The sequence below is a fragment of the Anabrus simplex genome, chromosome 9 (assembly GCF_040414725.1).
Source record: "Anabrus simplex isolate iqAnaSimp1 chromosome 9, ASM4041472v1, whole genome shotgun sequence".
Classification (NCBI taxonomy): Eukaryota; Metazoa; Arthropoda; class Insecta; order Orthoptera; family Tettigoniidae; genus Anabrus; species Anabrus simplex.
The window spans coordinates 112473112-112489847 of NC_090273.1; the positions used below are offsets into that span (position 1 = coordinate 112473112).

The following is a 16736-nucleotide window of genomic DNA, read 5'->3' on the forward strand; positions in this document are numbered from 1 at the left end:
GACCGCCACCTAGCTCAGATAGCTCCTCAATTGTACTCACGTAGGCTGAGTTGACCTTGAACCAGCCCTCAGTTACAGGTAAAAATACCTGACCGTGCTGGGAATCGAACGTGCGACCTCCGGGTAAGAGGCAGGCACGCTACGAGTACACCGCGGGGCCGGCAAAGATGATTTAACAATTTTGTGTATTCTGATCATGTTTGACATGTATTTGAGTGTCTACTGTACCGGCAAGAAAAGTGATCAGACCGGAAGAGTTGGCGCGCAGCTGTGAGCTTGCATCCGGGAGATAGTGGGTTCGAACCCCACATGTCGGCAGCCCTGCAGATGATTTTCCGTGGTTTACCATTTCCACACCAGGCAAATGCTGGGGCTATACCTTAATTAAAGCCACGGCCGCTTCCTTCCCACGCCTAGGCCTATTGTGTTTATCGATTCTTTACATCATTTTCACCCTCTGCTCGTCTTAGTATAACTGTGTGCCCCTGTAACAGGTCTCACTAATGAAGCCTTAACGTAGAAATTTCGGATTTCCTTTTCGCTCACGGTTTCACAGAAACATAGCCAATATTTACATTCGGACCAATCAAATAAGGAAATATGAGTTCGAGACTGAAATATATTTACTCCGGCAAGACAAAGCCATCTCTGCAAAGGCCTTGAAACGCGCTAGGAGTGGGAAGTAAAGGATTTCACTATCCGTAACCTCTAACCTCGACACTAAGGGAGGGATACACGGGTCAGCTCTATGCTCAAGTGTCTTTGAAACCATGAATCAATATGAATTAATTTGATACTCATATCTGGTGCAGGCTGTGAGTGAAATCAAAGGCCATGCGCCTCTTCAGAAATCCCGTGTTTAAACGTTTTCGACTTCCTGACGTGGGATCAAACCCACGTCCTTTCGAGTGAACCAGCCTGTGAACAAATTTCGAAATTCAAATTTGGACCACAAGCCTGAAGACAGTTGGACCCCAGTAGAACATATTCGAGATGTGATGGGGCGAAGTAGACTCTGCCGCCAACCAACCGCAAATGGTATGATTTTGTTTTCTTTTTGCTATTTGCTTTACGTCGCACCGACACAGACAGGTCTTATGGCGACGATGGGATAGGGAAAGCCCAGGAGTTGGAAGGAAGCGACCGTGGCCTTAATTAAGGTACAACCCCAGCATTTTCCTGGTATGAAAACGAAACCACGGAAAACCATATTCAGGGCTACCGACAGTGGGATTCGAACCCACTATCTCCCGGATGCAAGCTCACAGCCGCGTGACTCTAACCGCACGGCCAACTCGCCCGGTAATGGTAGTGATTAAGAGGAAATCCAATGAAATATATGTAGGATTTCGGATAAGTAGCTCGCGTGTTGTTAGCTAGAGAGAAAGAGCGGAAAGGAACTGGCCATCCTACCAGGATGCCTGATTAGTGGCTTCTGGCCTAGCTGCAACCAAATACCAGGTCACCAAGGTTTAGGTAAGATACTTGCTTTGGTCCGGTAGGATGTAGTAGTTTCGTAGAAATGAAAAGTTTAGCACAAGATAGAGTGGCATAGTGACCTGCATCAAACTAGTCCACGACCTGAAGAGACAAACAAACAATAAAACAAAACAACAAACAAACAAACAAACAAACAATAATATTAACCGATTATGGCGAGATTCAGTCCTGCAACTTTGACGGCAGAAGGCGAAAGCCTCAAGTAAATACCCTGCTACAAATTTAATATAAGTACATTGATATTTTTTAACAATAGTGATATTAATATGCTTTCAATCGAGTGATTAATTTTTGTATAAATAATTTCAGGATCTTTAAGACTCAATGTGGAGGTTTATATTCACTTTCTTTCTTTCTTTCTTTCTTTCTTTCTTTCTTTCTTTCTTTCTTTCTTTCTTTCTTTCTTTCTTTCTTTCTTTCTCTTTGGTTACGCACGCTTCTAGTAGGCAGGAAGGGAACATTTCACTCCTCGCCCGAAGTGAGCAGTGTACCATCACTTAAGTATAATGCAGTGGATACAATTGTGCCCACTTAGCAATCCACACTTCCCTTTTACCTCGTGCATGTCGGAGGGCAATGCCATGATGTCGCTTCTTCTGACACAGTAGCACGACTTCCGTTGCCTACCCATATATACAACACCTCTTGGAATAACCATCTAGACACTATTCACAGGCAGATCCCTCGCATATACACCACGGCTGCTTCCTTCCCAATACCAACTCCAATCACAAATAGAACAGTACAAACACTATAGACACACATAGGATCTTGCGATAGACTTCCACTTGGAACAAAAGGACAGGAAGTCGCAGAGAATGAGCAGTTCTCAGTCTCACCAGCCGGTATGAAGGTGTTGTTACATCCCAGTAGTTCACAACCTGTGATACGCGCGTGCCGATTAAGGTGTCCTAGTTCAGTCAGGCATTGCTTCTATTTTTTGCCAGACTTATGTCGTAACCTTTCTTGCCGGGCTGGGTGGTTCATACGGTAAGGAGACTGATATCATGAGCCCAGATTGGCAGGTTCGATCCCGGCTTAGTGATAAAATACGCCACCCTTATGTTTGTAGACTTACTAACAGGACAATATTCCAGCACCCCCAGCCTCTCCGAAAACCGTACAAGTTGGTCAACTCATTCCTTTGCAACGAGATTAGGTTTGCGGGTCTGCTTTCATTTTTACGTCCTTCATTCTGGACGTCAGGGATTAACTATCGTAAATGCAAAAACGACGAATTTGAGATTTTTATTCTATATGACTGACTTGGTCGTGTCTTTTTATGGGAACACTACTGTATATTTCGCAAGAGTGAAGATCAGCTATGATACTATCGAATCTGCAGCGATAAACAACGATAAGCGATCATACAACAATTCAACCTTATGCCGTCCACAACACTCCTTATCGTATTGGCTCATACACTTGGGGTCAACACATGACGACCTCGCCTCACACCACTACTCTCCAGCGGCAGCCCGATGTCTATCAGAGGCTTATAGTTTTTTTTCCTAGTGGCTTTACGTCGCACCGACACAAATAGATCATATGGCGGCGATGAGATAGAAACGGCCTAGGAGTTGGAAGGAAGCGGCCGTGGCCTTAATCAAGGTACAGCCCCAGCATTTACCTGGTGTGAAAATAGGAAACCACGGAAAACCATTTTCAGGGCTGCCGTCAGTGGAATTCCAACCTACTATCTCCCGGATGCAAGCTCACAGCCGCGCGCCCCTGACCGCACGGCCAACTCGCATTTATAGGGTTTACTACGTCTACAGTAGCCGGAGATGCCAAATCGTCTACTACAATCGACACGAAGAAAGGGTAAAGACTGAAGAGAAAGTGGAAGAAAGTAGTCTGACAACCTCTCCACACCAAACAAGGGTCACTTAGAACTCATTAGCTCAGCAGGGTGCAGGGTGTGATTGCTGGCTTCCAGCTCGCTCCAAGCAACTGAGGCCGTCATGTTTTGTCCCGAATTATACGATAGTTTACCACGGTCAGAACTGTTGATATGACCTGCCTTAAAGGTAGCAAAATATGCGCCTCATCAGTTTCTTTCTGCTGTCCTGTAAAGTTAGTGAAATGTCACTAAAGACAGTTTACCTCTGAAGACTAGCATTGTCTATCCATTTCTTTAGCCGATACCATAATTATCGAAGGGTCCGAACTCTTACTCCTTCGGTTAATATTATTAAAGATATAACAAAATTTACAAAGCACATCAGTAAAACACTAAATAATACATTTCGCTATTATAATGCGGTATACAAGTTGTGAATTCATCTTAAAACATTTCCTTAAAATCTAGTCATTTCACGTCAATTACATACAATACATAGCCTACGTATATATATAATAAGAGTTTTGTCTGTACACTGCTCAGAATTTGAAAATAATGGTATTTCTGTATCGGTCATGTCCACAGTAACAAGAAAATGCAATTTTTACTTTTCTGTAATTTCTGTCTGTCTGTCTGTCTGTCTGTCTGTCTGTCTGTCTGTCTGTCTGTCTGTCTGTCTGTCTGTCTGTCTGTCTGTATGTCTGTATGTATGTATGTATGTATGTATACGCCTCACGAGAAAACGGCTGAAGAGAATTTAATGAAAATCGGCACGTGAAGTCGGAGAATGAGCCACTACAATCTAGGCTATAAATCATTTTGTTCACGGTGAGTGAAATGGTAGTTTAGGGGAAGCCCTAAACTTTAATTCTTAAATATTTATATTATTAGTGGTCCAATCGTTAAATACTACATAACTAAAGTTATATAGAATTAAATTTCCAACCATTTATGTCATACATTTTTACCGTACTGGCTATGATACAGAAGTTAATGAATTTGTATTTGTGTTGCTAAATCCTTATCAACGCCGAACTACGAGAAAATGGGTTAACAGAATTTAATGAAAATCGGTATATAAGAAACTACAATCTAAGCTATAAACAATTTTATTCACCCTGGATGAAATTGTAGTTTAGGGGAAGGCGCCTAAAATTAAATGTTTAAATACCTGTGTTATTGGTCCTATCGAAAAGTACTACATAACAAAAGTTATAGCGAATACAATTTCCGATCATTTATGTTTTATTCAGTTTTACCGTACCGATTATGATAAGAGTGGTATTTCAGAGTCGGAAAAAAACTAAATGTGAAAGCCTACAATATCGAAAGCGCATAAAACTGATCTACAATAACATTACATTGACCATCGTTTGTTGTGATTTTCTTTGTCTCTTATACTGCCACTCTACTCCAATAGATGGGATCACTATGGGTACCGACTATAACAATAGAGTAAAATAATATATTATTATTGGTCCACCTTTTCAATACAAAATGAAAATTACATAGGGACTAGTTTCGACCTAGTAATAGGTCATCATCAGCCTGAAGTAAGTCAAAGATCGAAGAAAACATAAACAATGTAAACACAAGTAGAGTCTCTTTAAAGGTACATACCAAGTGGGAAGTTGAGTAGAGATATATTAAAAATAATAACTAATCCAAATTGACGAAGCACTGAGCGGAATTTATGTAAAGTTCGGTGCGCCGTATATTATAAAAGACCACTGTGCACTAAATGATGCAATAAAGAAGAATAGTAGGTTGAATGCTGGCTTCTTCTTAGCTGTTGTATAATCGAAGAAGATTACGTCGTGTTTTATAAGGTATTGATAGACGTCAAAATACATGGATGTTGGAAGGCTCTTCAGTTTTTTTGAACATGGCAATAGTTGCGTGTGGAGGCTTAGGAAACCAGAGAAGCGTTATATTATGTTAAAAAATAGAGATCCTTAAAAAAGTCCCGTGCGTTGTATAAATTGTGGAAATGGAAATCGAAAAAACTTGGTTCTTAAGCGATAATGTTGTTCATTCAGAGATCGATTGAAAATAAAGAATCGTAACATAGTCTTCTCAAGATGTTCATAAACCAGAATTAATAGACGATGCGAAGTATGATGCTAGGAGAAAGCTCTTCTGCTTCTGGAATCTTGAAGGACGATGGATGTTTCACGAGGTTCATTCTATTTTTAGCACTTTTCTTAATCATTCTTCCATATTCCCACATCCCTCAGCCCCACCTTTAAAAAAAAAATAATTCTCAGACCTTTATTTTCCTTCCTTCACCTCCAAAAAAAAAAAAACTCAGACCTTTATTTTCCTTCCTTCACCTCCTCAAAAAAAAATATCTTACTGTCTTTTAATCAGAATCAAATTTATGGTCCGCATTGAACTGCGAATTTATTTCCACCTTTATTTAACTCCATATATGTTGCTCCACCTCGTGAAACATCCATCGTCCTTCAAGATTCCAGAAGCAGAAGAGCTTTCTCCTAGCATCATACTTCGCATCGTCTATTAATTCTGGTTTATGAACATCTTGAGAAGACTATGTTACGATTCTTTATTTTCAATCGATCTCTGAATGAACAACATTATCGCTTAAGAACCAAGTTTTTTCGATTTCCATTTCCACAATTTATACAACGCACGGGACTTTTTTAAGGATCTCTATTTTTTAACATAATATAACGCTTCTCTGGTTTCCTAAGCCTCCACACGCAACTATTGCCATGTTCAAAAAAACTGAAGAGCCTTCCAACATCCATGTATTTTGACGTCTATCAATACCTTATAAAACACGACGTAATCTTCTTCGATTATACAACAGCTAAGAAGAAGCCAGCATTCAACCTACTATTCTTCTTTATTGCATCATTTAGTGCACAGTGGTCTTTTATAATATACGGCGCACCGAACTTTACATAAATTCCGCTCAGTGCTTCGTCAATTTGGATGAGTTATTATTTTTAATATATCTCTACTCAACTTCCCACATGGTATGTACCTTTAAAGAGACTCTACTTGTGTTTACATTGTTTATGTTTTCTTCGATCTTTGACTTACTTCAGGCTGATGATGACCTATTACTAGGTCGAAACTAGTCCCTATGTAATTTTCATTTTGTATTGAAAAGGTGGACCAATAATAATATATTATTTTACTCTATTGTAATCACAGTTCAATACGGATCTATCATTATGAAACTTATTTCTTTTAATTAACCGACTATAACAGCCTAACTGAATATTGGCGGGAAATAGCTGGGGAGTTAGAAAACTTTCTTCTTTAGCATGTCATTCCTCTGGTTCAATCATTTTCTGATACTGCTGGTACGTAGTATTCCAGCTATTCGATCCTTACTCTGACGCGCTGTTTCAATTAATAATAATAATAATAATAATAATAATAATAATAATAATAATAATAATGTTATTTGCTTTACGTCCCACTAACTACTTTTACAGTTTTCGGAGACGCCGAGGTGCCGGAATTTTGTCCCGCAGGAGTTCTTTTACGTGCCAGTAAATCTACCGACACGAGGCTGTCGTATTTGAGCACCTTCAAATACCACCGGACTGAGCCAGGATCGAACCTGCCAAGTTGGAGTCAGAAGGCCAGCGCCTCAACCGTCTGAGCCACTCAGCCCGGCTGTTTGAATTATTATTATTATTATTATTATTAGTAGTAGTAGTAGTATGACCTGGTCTAGAATTACAATTTAGGCATATTCCAAATTATAGCAAATTTATTCCAAATTAGCAGTGAAAGGGGGTCTCCTCTGGCTTGGAGGAAAAATTTGCCTCCAAGACAGATAGATTTTACCGCCGCCAGTGTAGTGAATTGAGATTTTCCGACTCATCGGGTGCGCCTAGGAAAAAGTTCAGTAAAAGGGCATAGTTTTTGCCCTGGGACTCTCCATTATTTGACATACACCCCCCCCCCCCAACCGAAAAAAGACGAAGGGTGTTCACGGATCGCGGCTGTCTGCGGCTTGGTCATTCCAGCTCTGGAACCTTGGAGTGTTAGATCGGCAGCGTTAGTGCTGTTCGTTAAAAGTGAGAAAATGTGTGGTTTTTAATTTGATCGAATATTTCATATGAAGGCATTGCTTTTAATCGCACCATTCATACTGACGTAATGACCTATGCTCATTTCAGTTGGGAAAACCACTAAGTCTTTCTGAGGATGTAAAAAAGGCTGGTGGAGAGTGAGCACCTGCCATTATAAGGAAAACTTCCCAACTTGATTGTGACTGATGGTAGGCAAGCGGACCTACCATTACAATGAAAATTCCCTAATTCAATCTTCATATGAGAAAAGACATTTGGTGACTTCCCCGTCGCGTTTCTAGGGTAACGTTAAGAGCTATGCAATTTAATACAATATTGCTCACCACGTGTACACTACCTAACCTAGAATTCTATATACAATGTAGAATTCCGTAGCGAATCACGGGCACATCAGCTAGTATATCCATAAATGCCTTTGAGGCCCCTGTGAATGAACTAAGCGTCTCAAAATCTTCCCAACTAGAGTAGCAGCACGGCCTCGATAAGTTCTATACCTTTTACCTGGAAATTATTTAAAGTTGAGTCTAAACCACTGTCATCTAGATCTAATGTTTCTCTTAACCTCCCAACCTTCTCCATTCGCCTCACACGACCCCATCACCGAAACCAATTCATACGTACAGCTTCATCCATAGAGTCCATTGCTAATTAAGCCTGTATTTCCTCACTGCGGACGCCATTCTGTCATTGTTCTCACCTGTTTGTATAAGCAATCAGTCTAGCTACTTTCATGCCTCTTACTTCTAGTTTATGAGTAAGAGATCCTGAGTCTACCAAACCTCTACTCCCGTCCAACGAAGCCGGTGAGAGCAATGTGAGTATAACAATGTCTTGGAGCTCCCTTCGCTCTTACCGTTAATCGTAACTGCGCGATCATTGCACCCTTCACCTTGTCTCTATTTCCCTTACTCTACTGCCATCCACGGGAGAATATACATCTAGGAAAACTGAAATTAATCATCCTGTGCCAGATTCATGTTCACTACCTGACATTCAATCCTCTTATGTCACTTTCCAACCGACATAATCTTCGTCTCGAAATGCTAATTTTCATAACTTCATTAACTTCATTAACAATCCAAACTTGAGAGAATTTCAACAATAGGAGATTGTTATGAAAAGTATCAATGTATCGGAGTTTTATGACAACGTGGCAACATACGAGATAGAGTAATGACAGAAATGAGGGACGATGCTCATTAAGATTAGCAGCGTTCCCAAAGTTAAGACAGGACAAGAACAATAGGGAAGAATATTTTGTTGAAGTCAAGTCCCGTCATGTCACGAGTTCAGAGAATGCTACATAAAAAGAAAATTACTTCCGAGACATAGATCTCATTCCCACGAAGTAGCTCTAATACCTTCATGGCATGTTACGCAAATACAGAATACATGTAGCTTTTCCTAATGTGAGCCGTAGTTTATTGTTAAACTCATTTCGACTTTGTCCCACATTCCTAAAGAATTCTCCTTAATACGTATGCGCATATGTAAATCTAATAATAATAATAATAATTTCGTGTGGCTATTACTAGCCGAGTGCAGCCCTTGTAAGGCAGACCCTCCGACGAGGGTGGGCGGCATCTGCCATGCGTAGGTAACTGCGTGTTATTGTGGTGGAGGGTAGTGTTATGTGTGGTGTGTGAGTTGCAGGGATGTTGGGGACAGCACAAACACCCAGCCCCCGGGCCATTGGAATTAACCAATTAAGGTTAAAATCCCCGACCCGGCCGGGAATCGAACCCGGGACCCTCTGATCCGAAGGCCAGTACGCTGACCATTCAGCCAACGAGTCGGACATGTAAGTCTAATTACACGAGTAATCTGCAACTTCTTATGATATTCAAGACCATCACCGTGTTGAAGGCATAGTGTGAGAGTGTATGTATGTATGTATGTATGTATGTATGTATGTATGTATGTATGTATGTATGTATGTATGTTACTCGGAGAGCCGGGGTTCGATTCTCGGCTCCTCTAAGTATTTTAGTATAGGACTAAGGGCTGAAACAGGTTCATTCAGCCTCCTGAGACCAATCGAGCAGCCCCTGTCACTCCGCTGATCACGTAACTCCAATATCTGCAGGCTATCTGGCTGGACAGCAGTCTGCTTGGTAGCTCAATGCTTCTAATGAGCTCAATGTGCCGAAAGTGATTGTACCTAAGCGTGTCTCTTTAAGGAAATAAGGATTAAGAAAAATTGTATCATCACAATATTAAATGTTATCAAAATATTATTGGAAATCGCAACTGGACGTGTGCTGGAATTACTTTGAATAATAAACAATGGCATATTAAATTACTTCTACGACGATAAGGAACTTTGAAAGCCAGAAGAAGTACATTCAATACGACGACTTAAAGGGCAATTTAAAAAAAATACGTTACGAATGGTAGGCATTTGGAATGAAGTCTAGAGTCTAGTTCCTGTTGCATATAATTTGCATTAAGTGTAGTGCTACTACTAAATCTACTGAAGCCTTCAACATGCAATACCATGCTGAGTGACAAAGATGGCATGGATGATTAGTATTAAAGGCATCTCAGGATTCACAAACTACCAGACACAGTCCAACAGTAAGGTAAAAAATATAAGTTGCGGTGTTATTTTGCCTTTCTGTTTTGTTGATTCTGAATGGTATAATGCGAATAATGGAAGAATTTCAACTTAGTATAAGAACCTTCAAACATAATTTATTATTGCTTCAAAAATTTTAACTCTTCTCCTTTATATGGAACTGGCAACGCTGATAATCAATTATAAGCAGCTGGCCTGCTAAAGATGCAATGGTGATAACATAACAAGCATTATGCTGTTGGAAAGATACTTATAATCTTTATTAGATTAGGGGAGATAATGAAGAGCTCTCTGGTTTAGAGATCCAAATACTACAATGTACTACGACGTCTGTAAGGAGAGCTTTTAGTCATTCAAATTTAGGAAGAAGTGAAATATTAACTTCCGTAAGTTGATAATTCTACTGAAACATTTTAATGTATTAATCTCCGAACTTTTTATACTGGTAAATTTAATACAACTATCTTATAATTAATATACAGTTTCAGTCCTTTGAATTGAAATTAAAATTTGTGGCAGAAACAGCAGTCGAACCAGAGTTAAATGAATGACAAAACAACTATACTAACCCCTAGGCCACGTGGAAGTTATATTTAACCGAAGTGTATGAAGCATGACGTGTTTCTAATAATGAACTTTATACGTGGACGACTTACATCGTAAACGAGGTAGTGTACCAACACGCTAAGTGCCTCAAAGCCGGCAGCGGCGTGTTTCAGCTGTGGCAGTAAAGCGTCGGTCTTGGGCGCCGCGACAGGAGGTGGAGCTCTCGGCGCCGGGGTGCTCTGAAGCTTGGCCAGCGGCTCGCTCTTAACGACAGCGCCACCGCCTGCCAGACGATTGTGATCTGAAACAAGAACAAACAGAGCCCATTAACTTTCTAAAACATGCAGTGCCAATCTACAATAGATTAATGATAAGAGACATTCGACAGATTCACAAATTGAGTCACTTTCAAGACTTGCGCCAAAATTTTCAGCAGTTAGATCATCTAAGACTAACATCGACGATCAACTACTTTGTTTTATTCAGACGTGCATAAAACACACTACATTGTGTACTGGAGGTATATCCTGACTGAATCTATTCCTACAGCAGAACAATACTTTTAGAAGCTCGGAGTTACTGCGTTCAACACTGCACGTCATGGGCTGTACGGTGATAGAAGGGGTGTGTCTGGGTACTGAAATAAAACATTAACTGTCCTCAGAAAGGAAATAAGGATTTTGGCTTAAACTATATATTTCATACCAAAATTATAACTGAAATTCTTCCCTTATTGTAGCATACGATAAATAGTTAAGTAGTTGGAGAAGTCAGCAAGTGAAATTACAGTATGAATTATCCATGACCGGTACACGCAGAAAGGCAAATATTAAATAACCAAGAATTCTAAAGTTCTCCACCGATTTCAATAACATAAGTTTCATTACTAAATCGCGATTATTCCTGTATTACAAAATGTAGAAAAATAGATAGCCCCGAATTTTTATGCATTAATAGGTTAGAATGCAATTTGTTTCGAAATTGGGAAGTGTTGATTAGGCCGCTCTTCCATAATGTAGTGAGATTAACATAAATGCTAGAGGTTCCAATGGTCCGTACCCCTAAAGTTTATGCAAGACTCATAACAGAACCGTTGTGTAGGGTAGACTATACGCGTTACTCGCTTCGGTAAGTTTGCATACTGCATACAAATCCGAACTCGAAAGCATTACTTAAAACGTGTTTACAAAAACATAATATCTAAATTAAGAAATGTTTTACTGGGCTTCTATCCTTCTTAGGTAAATGATAAGATCAGGTGAATTCTTCGTGTCTACAATCAAGTAGCATAAAATCTTTTTCTGGGTCATAAAAGTCCGGAAGCTTTGTTAGAAAGTGTGGGCTGCAGTTACAGTAACTCCGTTTTACGCAGACAAACCGAGGAGTTTTCTCCTTCCAGTTTCTTTAATTACGCTGAGTTTTCGTGTTTAAATTCCCTTAGTTTCAATAATCTACACAGACATACACCTGTGGCTGCTTCCTAATCGAACATGATATTACTCACACTTTAAATACGAAGTACGTAAAATGAACTGTTTACATCGACTAAAGAATTAGACCTTGTCCTGGCCCCTATATTAAAAATTGTCAACTTCAAGTGAGTTAGATTGTGCAGTGACGCTATAAGGGTTGTAGTAGGCGATAACGAATAGCAGGAGAAAAAGGATGATTACTATTATCAATTGGAGAGTGGGTAGAGGTTGGACGACATAACGTTACAGAATGATGTATCATGTACCCCAGTAGGCCGGGTGACCTTTTCAGGGTTCCACTCCCACATGGCACTGTAACTAGCCAGATGGCCACACATTATTCATGGTATGTGTATTAATAACAAAGTCTTCGGAGTGTAATTTATAAGGAATTATGTTTGACTTTCTTGGGTGTTGAGATAAATATAAGAGTTCAAAAGCTAGTTATAAGACATACTCGTTGTTGATACAGGTCACAGACTATGAAAAATAACATTGATTTTACGTCCGACTACTTGTATGGTTTTCGGAGACGTCGAGGTGCCTGAATATTGTCGCGAAGGAGCTCTTTTACGTGTTGGTGAATACATCGCACGTATTTGGCGTATTTAGAAGTTTTTAAATATCACCGAACTGAACAAAGATTCCGCCAACCTGGAGTTAGATGGCAAATGCTCTACCGTCTAAACCACTCAGCCTGGGGGGCAATTAACAACAGATTCATAAACATATGGCAATATGTGCCGTTACACGGTTTTGAGAAATATCCATAATTGGAATATTCTTTCAATCTAAGGTGGAATAGGGTTCCATGTATTTCAAGTTAGCACTATCCGGGCATTTTCCTAGAGAAAGAGAGACCTTGCATTTTAGGAAACCGCTAGAGATAGGACAGTCCCTGTCGACTTAGATAATCGACTTTGAGATCTCCTAACGGGGTATTTTCACATTTTGCTGTTCTATTGTACAGCGTAATTTACCTCAGATACGAGGGTGAGTACTTGACTATCTCGGCTGACCATGGCTATATTTCTTTCCATGTCATTTCTATATTTCCTCTCGCCTAGTGTATTGATGATCCGAACCAGCGAAACGAATATTTCCTTGTCACGAGCTAGTAAAACACCCACTTAATGTATAACAGTATGATGCAGAGCAAGTCTTTACCGGACAACCCACAACCAGACCAGGTAGTTATATTCCCTTCACTCGTATAGAAAGACCGCAGCAAATTATTCCGTTCCTCTTCTCTCTGGTACTCTATTCTATTTGATATAATAGAAAGTGGCACAGCACGTCAACGCCAGAAAGGAAGAAAAAATTTACACGATTCTGAGTCGGATACACGATTGCTGTGGATCCAGATAGTTGAGTTAAATGGTTTGTAAAGGAAGCCTGCGGAAAGTGGTTTTTATGGCACAGAGTGAAAACGGAATAGATTGTAAAACTTCTCATTACTGCTGATAGATATTAGTTCTTTCTCTGGGGGGGAGGGCTTGCCTTCCCGTAGCCAGAAGGTTCAATGTCAACCTTTCACCCGTGGAAGTGGGGCAGGTATTCTCTGGGATCTCCAGTTTTTCCTATCAATTTAATTGTAGTAAACCTCTACAATCTATGATTTGACATTGCTTTTGAGATGAGACAGGCTTCGCTAGCCGGTAAGCTACCTTCCTACGCATATCATTGCGTTACTGTCGGATTATTTAAATTATGGACACTCGAGTTTAGGCGTTAATTACAAATGAATCGACCAATATCTTCCTTGTTTAATTCTGCATTAGAGGTATAAGATTTTTTTTTTTTGAAGTTCACGAATTATTTTTTATTTTTGGTTGTAGTAAGTATTGTCCTGGTTTTTGGCTTCTCTAAGAACCGCCCACTTAAAAATATATACACGGGAAACTACTTTTCTGGTGGTAATGAAATTCTGTACGTTATAGCCACATGTATTCGTAGTGTAATACTCAAGTTACAATTTTTTTGTCTCCATCACTTGGTCCGGCAGAGCGCTGGAACCAAGTTGTGTAGATTATTACATTTTAATGAATGTTTCCCGAACTGAAATATGTTGTGGTATACTAAACACAAGATATCATCCACACTGGTTAATTTATAGGTTTACAGGACAGTTGAAAATTTTGCATTATGATTAAATTTCAATGAATTATCTACGAATACTATTCAAACAAACAAACAAACAAACAAACAAACAAACAAACAAACGAAAAACAAATTTTAGTTATTTTTATGGACTGTAGTTCGTTGTAAATATTGTGTCGTGTTATAATCGATGTTCCTATCAGTATGTGCAATGCTTTAACTTTGCTAAAATGATAAATTTAATAAATACGGATAATGTTATTGTTATTACGTCCTACTAACTACTTTTTGACCGTTTTCGGAGACGCTGAGGTGCCGGAATTTTACCCTGCAGGAGTTCTTTTACGTGCCAGTAAACCTACAGAAACACGGCTGACGTATTTGAGCACCTTTAGTTCAAGCTCGTATACGTTGCTCCGTAATTAAAGAATAGGTTGTTCATGCAAGTGAAACCAGAGGATGTCACGTGTCACAGGCTAAGAAGTTCAACTTTCTCTTGTAAAGCATATGCCAATGAGTCAAAAAATGCTTATTATCAGCATGCAAAAGCAAGACATGAAGTTGGTTACAACTGATGCGCGTGCATGCAGTCAGGAAGCCATTTCCTGTGCTCTATTTAAAAAAAAAAATCTCCCTCACCACTACATCATTGAGCGAGTTGTGAAGCGCCTTCGTGTCCGCTACTTGCAGTACAAGCACGTCTCGCATATTGCCTATAAAACAGGCTGCGGGACTTCAGCATAATGGTCTAGGCAAATTTTATGTATTCTATTTGGCAGCATTGCGGTCGCAAATGTACCCACTGAAGGTGATGAATACCTTGAATTTTAAAATCACCTTAAATGGCAACCAATGCGCTCAAGGCACATGGTAGGAAATATTATCGTAATCATATTTTTATCTGGCTATTACCAGCCTGGCGTAGCTCTTTTAAGACCGACGAATGCTACCGGCGTGTGTAAAGAGACTGCGTGCTATTGACAGTGTGTGTTGTGTGTGGTGTAACAGTTGTAGGAATGCTGGGGACCAAGAAAAAAAACGCACACACCCCTAGCCAACAGAATTAACTGTTTAACATTAAAACCCCTTGACCTGGCCAAGAATCGAAACGGAAACCCGAAGGCTAAGACGATGATCACTAGGGCTCGGATGTTTATGCAATAATAGGTTAGAATGCAAACTTACTGAAGCGAGTAATAAGTAGAAAAAAATATTTAGTAACAAAATTACTTAGCAGGAAATGTCGACTAGCCCGCTCTAACGTAATGTAGTGAGAGTAACATAAATTCTAGGGGTTCTAATGGGCCGAACCACTAATGTTTATGCAAATCTCATAGCACTACCGACGTGCGGGTAGACTCTACTTGTTACTCGCTTCAGTAAGTTAGCATTCTAACCTATTACTGCATAAACATCCGGGCCCTAGTGATCACTCAGCCATGGAGCCGGATGACTAACCAGTGACATCTTTGTACTGATACACAGTGTAATTGGACCGCAGTTCGTACAGGAAACCACTTGTATGGAGTCCATTTCGATTTCTCGTAAGACTTACTGCTGTTAAAGAAAATCTGCAACATCATCTACGAACTGAACTCTAAACCTTCTGGGTTTTTCGCTGTGCACATTGTGACGATTTGCTCGAGTTTCACATTAATGAAGAATATGAATTTTATACAGTATGTCTAAACACATACATATATCTTCACTTTTGAAACGTGTAGTTAATAACCCTTTTATATTCATTTCTGAGTTGTTATTTATTACGGATACTCTCCTCACTACTTCATACCAGAAATATTCTTGCTAAACACGTGATTGTTAATTACTGTTTATAAGCAAAGATCCTCAAATAACCATCTTTCGATCCCTTTAGAAGGGCCAGTCAGAACAATGCAGCGATTACCTGATCTGGGAATTAACTTCTTGTAAAATACTACCACCAGCACCACTAACTCGATTACTTTAAAAAGTCAACTTGTTACAATTAAGTGTATGTGTATTATCAACTTTCTTACGAATCTTCAAGACTGACAGTGTCATATTATATTTTAATGGCTAACTTAATAACAGCATGTACTGTGTAAACATTCATACTTATAATATTTTATGCATGGGAAATATCCCTGAAATTCAATATTATTATGAGAAACAGCTCTGCAAGTAGTGATACTTAAAACTGTTATTCGCTCTAAATCTTCATATTATTATTATTATTATTATTGTTTTAAAGGGCCTAACATCGACGTCATCGACCCCTATACAATCATCGTTGTAACATGAAACGAAAATAGATGCCTAGAACTACACGATAAAAACTAAAATAATCGGCAGCTTTTACATACTAAGCTAAAAGAGAGAATCGACAATTGTTCCCGAGGAAAGAAAGCGAAAATGACCAAATATACGCCTGTAAAATAATAACTTTCTTCTAGTATGTCCTACTTTCAGAATGTCGCAGTGCTGGGTAATTATAGTGAAAAGTATTTTTTAATTAGCACGTTTTCAGAATGCTCAGCCCTCATATTCATGGTACAGTGAGCAAAGCCGAAACAAGACATGTGGTTGTGGTGAGAGAAAGGATAATAAGGGAACCGAATTCTGTCTGTGAAAGCTAGTTA

At 39.4% G+C, this 16736-nt stretch overlaps 1 protein-coding gene across 1 annotated transcript in view; it reads right to left on the bottom strand.

Moving 5' to 3' along the window:
* Positions 1-16736, bottom strand: part of LOC136881192 (uncharacterized) — a 159471-nt gene that overhangs the window by 73564 nt on the left and 69171 nt on the right. Inside the window, exon 2 of the mRNA XM_067153885.2 lies at positions 10654-10844. Within this exon, the coding sequence (XP_067009986.1) occupies positions 10654-10844 (191 nt within the window). The remainder of the gene's footprint in view (positions 1-10653; positions 10845-16736) is intronic.